Raw genomic sequence first — 11977 nt, forward strand, 5'->3', positions numbered from 1 at the left:
CTTGACCACTGCTGGAGGGTGAAGGACAGCACGCTTGATTTAGAAGGAAAGAGCTAGCCATGGATGGGCTCACCAGACTTGTTTTGCAGAGCTCACAGCTGCTCTAGCCAGCTCCCGTTGGCCCTACTGTCCAACAGAAACAGCCTTGCATCGTCTCAGCAATTCTCCTTCTCTTTCCCATGGTTGTGCCCTGGCACTTTTCAGGAGCCTTCTGCACCCCATTCTCAGCTCAGCCCAGGAGCTCCCCCTTTCAAGCAGAACGGCAGCGACTCCTCACCCTGTAGGAAAAGCTGCTCGGAGAGGAGCCAGCCTTCTGCAGGGCTCGGCACAAGGCTTTACCAACTGCACAAGGCCAACAGGACGAAGGCAGGGCAACCCCGCTGCACTACAGGAAACTTTCAACAGGGTGCCTGTGTGTGACCTCCTTAACTCTAACAGATCAGTAAGCTGACAAGGAGATCTAACCTATTTTAGATGGATAAGAAACACAATGCAAACGCACAGCAGTCATGACAGGTCCCCCCCACTGATGTGCCCCAAGGAAGCGGTAAGCCACAGGGTGCGTCTTGAAAATTCCACAATAACAGCACAGCGAGAGGCTGCCCGAGCACGGCAGCCCATGCTGTGCAGAGAGGCAGCTCCTCTGACTCAGTGCGGACGCTTGTGCAGGGGGAAAATATGCAGCAGTGACAGTCCGATCAGCATTCCCCACGTTTCCCGAGCTCCTGAGCAGCACAGTGAACGGGCCCACCAGAAAGCGGTACTTGCACTCCAACACACAGGTGCACACAGAAGCCTTGTGTGAGAGAATGAGAGAATTCAGAGAAACAGTGGCTGGATTTCCGCTGGGTTTTCTGGGTGGATGGCAGCACACACAGCAGCAGTTTGTGGGAATAATTCTGACCAGATTTGTGTTAGGAACTGACCCTCCCAAATTGCTCTGTGCGCCACCAGGACTGTCACTGCAATAGAAGAGTTAACATCATAACCAAGCTAAGTCGCCACCAGCTCTTCCCTTCCTGGTTATGGTAATGAACCTCTGTGCTTCTGAGCAGATTCCTTCAGCTGTATCAGTCCAGTTTTGATAGCAGTAAAAATAAACATTCCCCTCCCACATCTACGCATCCTGCAAAACTAAAATTGTCTATTAAGGTATTTTACAGGAAGACCAGCCTTAAAATCCTGCAGCATTTTTCAACTACAGACTCCACTACAAACAGCAGAACGGCCTTCACCTGGTTAAAAGGCCTGATCAAATCTATGACATATCACTTAATTCCCCCCACCCCAAGTCATTAGCCATCATACATATACAGAACCACACGAGCTTACTGTCACTTCAGATGACATCCTCAGGAGCCAATAAATGACCTTTCAGATTGTGAGGTTCAGATTTCAGATTTGTTTTTTGAATCAAAGCACCATCTCCAGAAGCACCTGCTTTCCTTGTTTTTGATTAACTAGACATAGCCATCGCTCTGTATTAAGAGCACAAATTTGAATAAAGACCATAAAGTTAGTTAACAAGTCAGGTAAGAACATGCTGTACGGCAGTACAGCAGGTAGGAGGGGAAGATTCTTATGCAGAGGTGTGAGCATTGATATTCCTACTGCATTTCCTGCCCAGTTCATAACAAAGCTTTAGAGCAAAGTCTTGACATGTTAGTTAGCATATTATCACGCTCAACATCTGGCACAGATGTGCTACATAACTGGATAAAGCATGCATTTATTTCCAAAGCGTACTGTGGAACTGGCCATTAAAACTGAAGCACAGCCCAGACTATTAATTCGAAAATAATTAGGAGTGTACTATTCTTTAGCACCTGAGACATCCAAAACCGCTGCAGTTCTCATACTGCAGTTAAGAGCCACATGCCAGCGCACTGCTGCCTCATTCCACCTCGCCTGCCAGTGCATCCCCTGCGCAGTGAGCTAACTTCAGTAATGCCGAATAAACAGTAAACACTGGACATGCTATTATCTGCTACAGCAATGTGGAACAATTTGAGTTTTTTGACCTGTCACACTGCATCAATTAACAAGCCTGTCAATATCCAGCCATCAGACTGTTGCTGCCATTAGACTTCGTATGGAGATCTAAGATTGTCAGAAGAACCCCAGGGAGAAAGGATAATTTCTCTGACTTTCCTAGAAAGCCAGCCAAAATGTTAAATGGTCTTCCAAAAAGCCACCAGAGACAAAATAATTCAACTCAGCAGTTTTTATTTATATAACACAAGTTCTTACTTTGCCATGGCTTTCACATGGCTGCCTCCATTCAGTACATAAACTATATACTGCATAATGATACAGGAAGTTCAGTAAAATGTCAGCTTGTGAGTATAAAATGTTAATCTTCTGATTGCAAGAGAAGCAGCATATATCAGCATTCCACCAGAAAAACAAAAACCACCACGCCAAGTAACACAATGGCTGAGTCGAGAATAGTACTAATTAAAAACAGCATGAAGCAGCAAGTTGCTGGACAATAACATTAAAAACCATTTTTCCTGTAATTTACAAATATGCAAAGTATCAGGTTACTTAAAATTAAGAAGCATTTTGCTTACTAACATGAAACATTACTAATTTGTAATGTATCATAATTAACCAGGTATACAGGTTTCTGTGTCCCTGTGGTTTTTATGGCACATGGTGCCAGTCTGGGTAGGTCACGCCTTGGACAGTCAGAGGGAAGAACAGTAACAGACAAAACCGTTCCTGAAGAGGGTTCTCAGAAACAGCTGTATTCCACTCTCCCCTTCACAATTTGCCACTCAACAACCTTGGTTTAACCACAAGATGGACATATTTAAAAAACATAACAAAAAACACAGATACAATGTGTATCAACAAATCAACTGCTTCTGGCCTGCAAGTGCAAGAAACATCTTTGTGTTCTAAGCACAATGAAATTCCAGGACCAGAACCAATTACTACAGCAATTGGTTTTGCATATTTAAAATCTGTTACAGTATCTACAGTAAAAAACATCTTACAGAGTAAGAGGGAATGAAAGGGGAACAGTCTTACCAAGTAAGTCTTATTTTATATTTTTGAACACTGCTAGAGTTCGACGAAGCTGAAGGGGACAGGAAAACATTAGTAAGAAGGAAGATGAAGCAACACCTTTACAGAGAAAAATATTAAGGAATCCTCAGGAACAGTACTGGCAGCAGTCCAGACATGACTACAGCTGTTTTACCGAGTGCTCAAAACTATTGCTGTCTGAAGGCAAAAGGCACAACATCATAACTCCTCCTTGTCCATGTTGTACAGAGACAGCCTAAGACAGGTTACCAGCCAAGGTCAATGTTTTAGAGCAGCATCAACAGCGTGGTCATCCACGCGTTCCGACAACTGCATTTTTCAGCAAATGCTGAACACACAACTCGCATGTAGCTTTGGAGCAGTGTCAGGCCTCTCATCCTGAGAAAGGATTGCACTCCCAGCTCCTCTTATTTCTGGGAGCCGAGTAGCTTGCTAAGCACTTGTACATATTGGAGAATTACGTCGTCTGAGGAAGGTAAGCGTAACTGGGAGGGGTATGGAAAGCATCATTAAAGAATGCATAGTAAAACCAAATTAAAGTCAGCTAAACCTAGCTTCATACTAGATTTATAATCCAACATTTTCCACAGATCTGCATGGTAGGATTTAGTAAAGAGGCTTAGTTAAGAGCTAAGAACAGGCTTGAGAATGCATTTCAGTCTTCACAAATAAGCCTCACACCACTGCAAAGGTAGTACCCCCTTATCTTTCACAAGCCCCCCTCCCTATGCCTGATAATACACTGAGCCATCTCAAAGCTAATAGGAGGAGTAAAGTCACATTCAGTTCTTAACAACTGCAGGAATTTAGGCTGTGCCTGACTCGCCATGCAACCCCAAAGGAAAAACCCTGCTCTGAAGCTGCAGCCTCTTCTGTTCAGCACCCAGAGCCTCTTCAACATTCTCTGGGGCAGATGGGACCCTGGCATGCCTCTTAGAGAGGCAGCCTATGTCTAGACCAGAATTTGCTGTCAGCATACCACATCTGGTATCCAGCCTCCAGCTGGAGCCTGGTACTTCCAAGGAATAAGGAGGAGCCCTCAGCAGGCATCTATGGCAGCTACAGAGTGCAAACACTGCCCCTCAAGCTTTCCACATGCCTGGCTGCCCTCGGCATCTGCCTCATATACCTGGGTTCTGAGACTTGTACGTTAGTATCTCTGCAGCTAGCCTTTGGGGATCCAGAAGCCGAGGGAAACGGCTCATCACAGCATCAACTAAATGGGGATGGAATATGCCACACAGCTTGACATGCACGTTGGCCCGCTCCTCCGCAAACTGGTCAGAGACAGCCCACTGGCAGGAGTCCCCATATGTTGGCCCTGGGGCTCTCTGTACTGAACGAGGATCTCGCACGCTGGTAGATCTCACTTGAGGAGGTGGCATCTGGTATGGTTCAGACCAGTACTCATGAGAATGGGGCGGAGGGGCATTATACTCATTGGGCAGACTGTATTGCCCAGCATTAGCTGGGTGTACGGGTACTCCATAGCCTGAGAAAGAGTGAGATGGTCCTGAGTGAGATATCTCAGGGCTATACTGCAAGAAGCTAGCACCAGAGGAAGAAGATTTATGGGAACCATGCTTGTAAGAGACCAGACCATTTTGCTCTAAGCTGGGAGAATGTGGGTAGACAGGTCTCTGCCTACCACAGGTGCAGACTGCCACCTGATCGGCATGGGAATGATCACAGTGACTGGTAGATCTGTAAGGCCACATGTCAGATAGTTGGTTCTCCAAAGACCCAATGCCTGAGTCAAGATGCTCCTGAGAGACATAAGACAGAGAGTCCATATGAGGCTGCTGGTACCTGTCAGAGGACCTGTGGCTCCCACTGTTAGGAGGGACACTGCCTGACACACAGCCTTTGACCTGAAGCGGAACATCGCTGGGCTTTGCTTTGTGGGTCAAGCTTTTCCTCTCTGCAGAGACCTTCTGCAAAGAGCTTTTATCGCTCTCTGTGGGCACAGAGCACAAGAGCTCTGCCTGAGAACCTCTTTTGCCCTTTTTCTCCTCCTTGGCACTGGTACTTCTGGTAGGAGACAACCTTGCATTGGCTCGGAGTTCATCAGCTAATGAGCGCTGGGGCTGATTAATCCTTTCAGGGTGGTAGAATTTACACTTAATTCCATAAGTGCATTTCTTCCCTGCAAGGAAAGGCAGAGCATGGAATGAGCATGGAATAACCAGCTGAATTTTACTAAATACATGAATTACACTTGCACAGACACCTCAGTCCTCATGTTTAGAAGGCAGGTCTTACCATAAGGGCACTGTTGTTTCTTGTGTTCTGGCACCACAGGTTTCTTTCTGAGAAAGTTATCCAGGCTGGGGCCATGTCGCCCTAAGGGATCATCTGGAGGCATAAACCTGAAGAAAAATAAATCTCAATCAGGCGCAGTTCACTTCCTTGGGTCAGGGTTTCATTTCTTCTAGAAGTCTCCCATTTCATTGAAGGTTAAAAGCTACCTGAGCCCTAAAAAGCTTTCCCATTTCACTGCAGTGACAACTCTCCTGTCACCTAGTAAAGACTGGCATGAAGTGCTTCACTTTAGGCACAGAAGAGGTTTTGTGCTCTGTTGCTGACCAGAATTAGTACTTGCTGCTGGGCCTGCTAATGATTGTTTTGTGAGGAAATCAAGTCCTAGAGCTCTCCTAGGAACTCCACTACGGCAGAACTCCTAGCTCCTAACCACGAACAGCTATTAAGGTGACTCCAATTCCTTATGCCTTTGTACCTCACCACAGTCAGGCAGTTCTTCCCACCACACTTCCTTCTACCAAAAAACATCTCTATAGGATTTTTTTCCCATTCTGTACCAGCATTTTGCTCTTTCCATGCATCACTTGCCATTGCTTCGTTAAAACAAGACGGCATGCTCACACGGATCTTTTTTAAAACCAAAGGAAGAATGGGAACATACTTGTCGTTAACAAAGGAGTACATCAGCAGACGCTCCTCAATGAATTTCTTCCACTCAGGACGCTCGTTCTGCAGGTCCCGATAAGTATCATTAGAAACCACAATGCCATCAGACTCATGTGCCAGTTTCACAATGAATCGATCATCATAACAGACAACACGCTTGCCTCCAACCCGCCTGGAAGGAGTGAAGACCAGAATTTTCTTCTTTTCAAGGTCACGGAGAATGTACTGGTCTAGAACAAACACAACTGTAAACATACTTCCACAGCCCAAAGGCCTTTGCACAGATAAAGTAACATTATAAATAAACGACAAAATTCACGTAAAGTCATTTCATCTCTCCACAACCCAGTATTCTCATCTTTTCTTATACCATCCATCAGGCTGTCAGAGGCGGATTCCTAGCTGCGGTGGCCTGCATGGGACCCCAGAACACTTGGAGCACACCACAGAGGCTGCTGTAATACAGCAAGTCCCATCCACATAATCCTTTGCATGCATCAAAGTGTGATTTGCATTTAAGACTACCCATACTACATGCATAGATTTCTGAGTAGAGATACTTAGAAATCTCAGCTGTTTGCAAGTTCAGAGCAAACTCCCCTCAACTTGAATAATTCTGACTAAACTCCCATCAGGCTTTAACTTTTAGCATGTAGAAATTCTATACCGTCTACAATGTCAAATATGTTACAGTCAAATACATAGATGAAGATGTGTCCCTGAAAGTTGAAAAAAATGCAAGTACTAAAAGACAAGAAGTTAGGAAGCAGAGTAGTATTACATTCTTTGTTCTCTGAATTATTCCAACTGATCCAGGCAAGAACTTGCTTAGGGGAGAAGTTAATGACTAATTCTCACTGGTCAGCTCAGCTTACTGGATCTCCTACTACTTAGATCTTCCATTCATAAGTTAATTACTAACTAGCCAGAACTTTGCAAGCTCATTAAGTGACAAAGCAGTAAGCCTGAAAGGCTACTTTTGGTTTTCATATTTCCACACCTGTTATAAGTACATCTGGTCGTGGCTGCTCCTTCCTCCAAGATGGCACAAAGACTGTAATATCCTTGTGTCCCCTGTCCCAAAACCACTGGACGGCCAGAAGGATACCTCGGCAGGAGAACACTTCTTTATTTCCATGGCTGCAACGAAGAAGAAAATTTCAATATTCAGGTTATGTACAGACTAGTCAGGCAATACACGAAGCAAATGGATCCAGCAATTCAGACAACCTTTAGTGAAGAAGCGTTAGAGTAGCACAATCAGTATTCCTTGCTCATCTCCTGTAAATAGCAGCACTAGATCTTCATAGAATTACTGTTGCTTTTAGCGTCCCAGTATACCAATAAATACCCAAATCCTCAGTGGGAGGGAGAAAGCAGCCGTAACTGTTGCAGCTGCTCTGAAACAGAGCCTTTTCTTCAACTCTGGACTCCAGATCTTTATTTTTAGCCCCGAGTACAATGTGATCTTGAACACCCTTTGTCCTATTCTGCCAGCTAGCACCAGTGGCTAACCTCTGCCAGTGTAAACTGTACCCTCAGTAGCTGTTTTGCTTGTAAAGTTAAGGAAAACAAGACATTTTATGCACTCAAGGACATCAGCACTGAGGAAAGATGCTTCTTCATTACATCACAGCCCAAAAAGTCAGTTACAAATGCACTATTTGCACAAAATAGCAACATCTCCTGTTAACAAGATCAGTGCCAAACGTCTTAACAGCACTTGGCAGTTTGAGAACAAAGTTTGACAACAGCATCAGAAGCTACGTACCAATGCAAAAAGCTGCCTCGTAGTTATTCATTAGGTCATATCAATAAGTTTCCAGAACTTCTAAGAGGAAACTACCACTCCTATTTTACGAGTGCCAGTATATACAGTGTAATCAGCTCTTCTGTTGATAATGGTTCTGGCAAACTTTCAACATTTCTGTATTACAGCCTAATTCGTCATTCTGGGGATCTAATAGCCTGCATTTCAGGATGACACTCCGGTAAGATGTACTATACTGAAGATAACTGGTCTCATAATTCAGTAAGATTTTCCCCACCTGGGCACTACCCCCGCCTCAAGTCTTACTCTTCCCATCTACACTTGAATGACGTTTCAACTCCCACCACCCCTCAGCACGCTAGTGAACTCCTCCATAAAGTAATGACTAAAGAGCTTACATCCCAGCAGAGGCATTGCTAAGAAGTGCTATTACTACAGTACAACCGTAACACTAGAAAGAAACTTTATTTCTCCTCCTGTCCTCACCCTTCTTGAAGCTATTAAGAAAACTGAAGAGTTGGACCAAAATAATTATTCTATAAGAACTATACATTTAACACCACAACTAACTCCTAAAGAGACACGTAACACATCTTCATTAAGAATCCCAAACTAGAGAAAGGCTGACATTAACAATCAGAAGAATGATGCTCTAAAAATTTTCTCCAATGTCAGACTGGTTTTGCTATAGATAGCCAGACACAGGTTTCTACAGTCTTTTAGAGATAAATGAGAAAAGCAGAGATTTTTTCCAAGTCCCTGCTACCAATCTCAAATCTACAGAAGGTAGCTAATTGGGCTGATCTGATTTGGCAGCAGCCAAGAAAAAATTCCCTTAGAAGGAAGTAAAAGCTAATTTCCACTATGATTTGCATATGTTTGTCAAGAGCTGTTCAGGGAGGCCGCTGTACACACTGCAAATGAATCAGCAGGGAACATCACACCATCAATACAGGAAGTTTCAGAATGGAATTCCCCTTTTAGCAAATTGCTTAAAAAAGCCAGGCTGCTTTTCTCATGTCAAACTCTGTCCTATTGGCAGCATTATTACCGCCTGGTCTGCCCTGAGTCACATTTGCTGTGATCTCTCCTGCGCTTTTTGGGATAACTTTCATGGGTGAGAGGTTCCTCATTCAAAAAGCATAACCAATTCTGTTGTTTAAGCCTGAGCACTTATCTAAGGTAAACTTCACTGCAAGAGTCACACTTATCAGCCCAGGTCTCACAATGGGCCATTTTCCTCAAGTGACTGCACAGCTGCTGGAGAGCCGCAACAACAGGACTGTGCTCTCCTGCAGACGCCCAGGTCACACCTTTTGCTCTCCAGCCCCACTCAATTGTCACCAGAATTCCTCATTTGCCCTGGGACTCACAGGCTCTGTTCGTCAGTCGCACTGCAGACTGTACCCCGTCTTTTCTCAGTCCTGTTCTCAGAACTGTCAACCATGGCTTAGAGAAAACCACACCTGCAAACACATCTCCACTCAGCACTTTCACCATAGACAAAGTCTACAGTAATGCACGGAGCAGCTCTGTGTGTACCCTGTTAGTTGTTTGTTTGGTTTGTTTTTTTTTTTTTTATAAAAAGGTCTGTGTACACAAACACACATTACAAGATCTATTAAGCTAAAACACAGTGAAGGAAGCTTGCTTTTGAACTGCAACAACAAAGCCCAATTCAGAAACCTGGTGCATTAGATTGATGGAGCCCAGGCCCCCCTGTGCAGAGGTGGGGAGTGCAGCACCAGGGGTTGGGGCGGGGGCAGGCAGCGCTCACCATCCTGGGGAACAAAAGCCAAAGTGAAAGCGGGGACATCAGGCCAATAAATATCCAGCCCAGAAATTCTGGGTGCTCCATGGATATTAGGGCTCCCACACTCCCAAGTTACTGTTCCAAGCCAAGCGGCCTCGCAGGCTGCCTCTGGTTGCAGCACCTGACAGGACCTGCGCCATCAGCACCAGAACACGCGAGATGCTGAGGGCAAGTCGCAGCCCTGCTTTGGTGACACCATATACTAGAGTGCCCCTTTGGCATCCCATCCGTTCTCTACATTGTACGGAAATTTAACCAAAATACAAGAGTCAAAATTTGGAGACAGCTCCATATTACAAAGCCTTCGCTAATTAACCTGTAATTATTTATTGAGCAACTTCCTGCTACAGAAACTTACATAAAGCCATTAGGTAAGAGGACAATGTATCTTCAGTTATCCTCCTCATAAGCTAGAAAATAGAAGGAAATGTCTTTATTTCCCAGGAAGCATGCCCGCTCTTGTCAGAACCCTGCGACCACTGGTTACGGGCTGGCAGGGACCATGGGCAGGAGAGGCCATCAAGGCAGACTGCATCTGCAAACGTGACGCTCAACCTCGTGAGAGCTATGCGTACTGGTGAGGTGCCTTGGAAAATATTACCAGCCACTACCAGGGCATCCAGCGGTAGCTGTCTGCAGCAAGAAACCCCCAGAGTTTTTCAGACTGCAAGCTCTTAGCGCTTGGCACACCTCATAGCTAGAGCCCCAAACGCACCTCATGGCCACATTGCTGCCATCGATAACGATGGGCTTCAGGTTCTCGCTCTCCGTCTCCTCCGGGGCCGGCACGGGCGCGGGGGCCTTGTTCGCGGCCCCCCCGCGCGGGACCAGCGGGGCCTCCTTGGTCTCCGGCGGGGCCTCGGGGCTCTCCCGCTCGGCCGGGCCGTGCTTCACCAGCTCCCCCAGCACGGTGTTGGTGTCGGCGTTCAGGCCGAGCTTCTGCAGCACGACGTGGATCTCCTCCGAGGAGTAGCCCAGCTTGCGGAAGAAGTCCACCTTCAGCTGCATCTCGGCGCTGTCGCACGGCTCCCGCCCGGGGCTCCCCGCCTCCTCGGGCGGCTCCGCGCCGGGCAGGCCGCCCGGGCCGAGGCAGCGGCTCTCGCACGGGTCTCTGCCGCTCATCCTCTCTCCCAGCCGGAGCGCCGGCGGCCTGGCGGGCGGGAGCGCCTCAGGCCAGCCCGGGACGGAGAAGACGCTGCCCGCGCTCATGGCTCCCCGCGGGGGACTCCCGGCCTCCGCTCACGCCCCGGACCTGCGGGCCAAGACGGGCGTTAGCAGCGGGCCCCGGCACGCCTCCGCCGGCCCCCCCGCGCTCGCGGCCCGGCCTCCGCGGGGCCCTGCCAGGGCCGAGCCAGGCCGCGGCCGCCGCGTGTCGAGCCGGGCGCCGGGCCCCCCGCCCCGAAGCCGCCCGCCCGCCCCTCTTACCGGCCTGCCGCCGACGGGCCGCCGCTGCGTCGCCATGGGGCCGGAGCGGGCCGGGCGGCGGCCGCCGCTTTATACCGGGGCCCGGGCACCGCCGCGCAACGCGGAAGGGCAGAGCGGGCGGGGGCGGAGCGGCGGCCGCTTCCCGGTCCGCCCCGCGCCCCGCCCGGCCGCGGCCCCGGGGCGGGGAGGCGGCCCGGCCCGGCCCGGCCCGGCCCCGGCGTGCGGCCTCGCCTCGGGCCCTGCCGCCGGGCCTGCCGCTCCCGGGGCTGCGGCCGGGCCTGCCCCGCCGGGCGAGCCGAGCCGAGCCGAGCGGGGCCGGAGCTCGGCCGCCCCCCCCGCCGCGTCCCCGGCCCCTGCGGTCCCCTTTGGTCCCCTTCCAGCCCCGCCGGTGCCTCCTTGCGGAATAACCCCGGCAGATGTAGAGACAGGTCCCTGCTGCAAACACCTGGGGTTTATGCAAATCGTGTTGCAATGCAGGCAGATTTGCCCCGACAAGCGTGCTCGTTAGGTAAATGCTCCCTTCTGCTGCCTGCCCTCCTCGGGGACAGCCCGCGCTCCCGCTGCCTGCAGGCCGAGCAGGAGACGCAGTTAGCAAAGGCAGGCAAATCCCGGACCAGAGGGGTCGATGCCGTAGAGAAGCTGGTTCCTCAGAGGGTTTTCCAGCTCGTGCTTGGCTGCTGTTGCTCTGAGGTTAGAAACATTAAAGCTCCGGTCCTGGCCCTTTTTTACTTCCCCCCATCACCAGAGGCAGATATAAAATGGTAATTGAATCCCAGAGCTCCGAAACACGTGCTCGGTGCTCCCCGAGAGTGCATCTGACCCGTACGGGGTGTAAGGCAGTACTGACCTGCTGCCCCTCACCACGTTAAAGACCGGGCTTTGGCCTAAGAGCTGTCAGGAAAACATCGCTCCAGCCCCAGCGCACTCAGTACCCAGCTGGAAAGCAGAGGAGACCTGCGAGCTGAAACTGGAAAGGGAGGGAAATG

The 11977-nt window shown here is 48.9% G+C and overlaps 1 protein-coding gene across 1 annotated transcript; it reads right to left on the reverse strand.

The window, feature by feature from the left end:
- Positions 1–2209: 2209 nt before the first annotated feature.
- On the reverse strand, positions 2210–11123 carry ZC3H12A (zinc finger CCCH-type containing 12A). Its single transcript, XM_075173904.1, has 6 exons — positions 10992–11123; positions 10282–10818; positions 6983–7122; positions 5978–6212; positions 5317–5423; positions 2210–5200 (listed from the first exon to the last, which is right to left on the reverse strand). The coding sequence occupies exons 2-6, from the start codon at positions 10773–10775 to the stop codon at positions 4176–4178; spliced, it is 2001 nt and encodes a 666-aa protein (XP_075030005.1). The 5' UTR covers positions 10776–10818; positions 10992–11123; the 3' UTR covers positions 2210–4175.
- Between the last annotated feature and the right edge of the window lie 854 nt (positions 11124–11977).

The sequence above is a fragment of the Calonectris borealis genome, chromosome 25 (genome assembly GCF_964195595.1).
Source record: "Calonectris borealis chromosome 25, bCalBor7.hap1.2, whole genome shotgun sequence".
In the NCBI taxonomy this organism is placed as follows: Eukaryota; Metazoa; Chordata; class Aves; order Procellariiformes; family Procellariidae; genus Calonectris; species Calonectris borealis.

Coding starts and splice junctions, on each gene's coding strand:
- ZC3H12A (XM_075173904.1), bottom strand. CDS start 10,775: ATGAGCGCGGGCAGCGTCTTCTCCGTCCCGGGCTGGCCTGAGGCGCTC. Junction 6,213..6,982: donor ACCAGATGTACTTATAACAG/GTGTGGAAATAT, acceptor TGTTTGTTCTAG/ACCAGTACATTCTCCGTGAC. Junction 5,201..5,316: donor GAAACAACAGTGCCCTTATG/GTAAGACCTGCC, acceptor CTTTCCTTGCAG/GGAAGAAATGCACTTATGGA.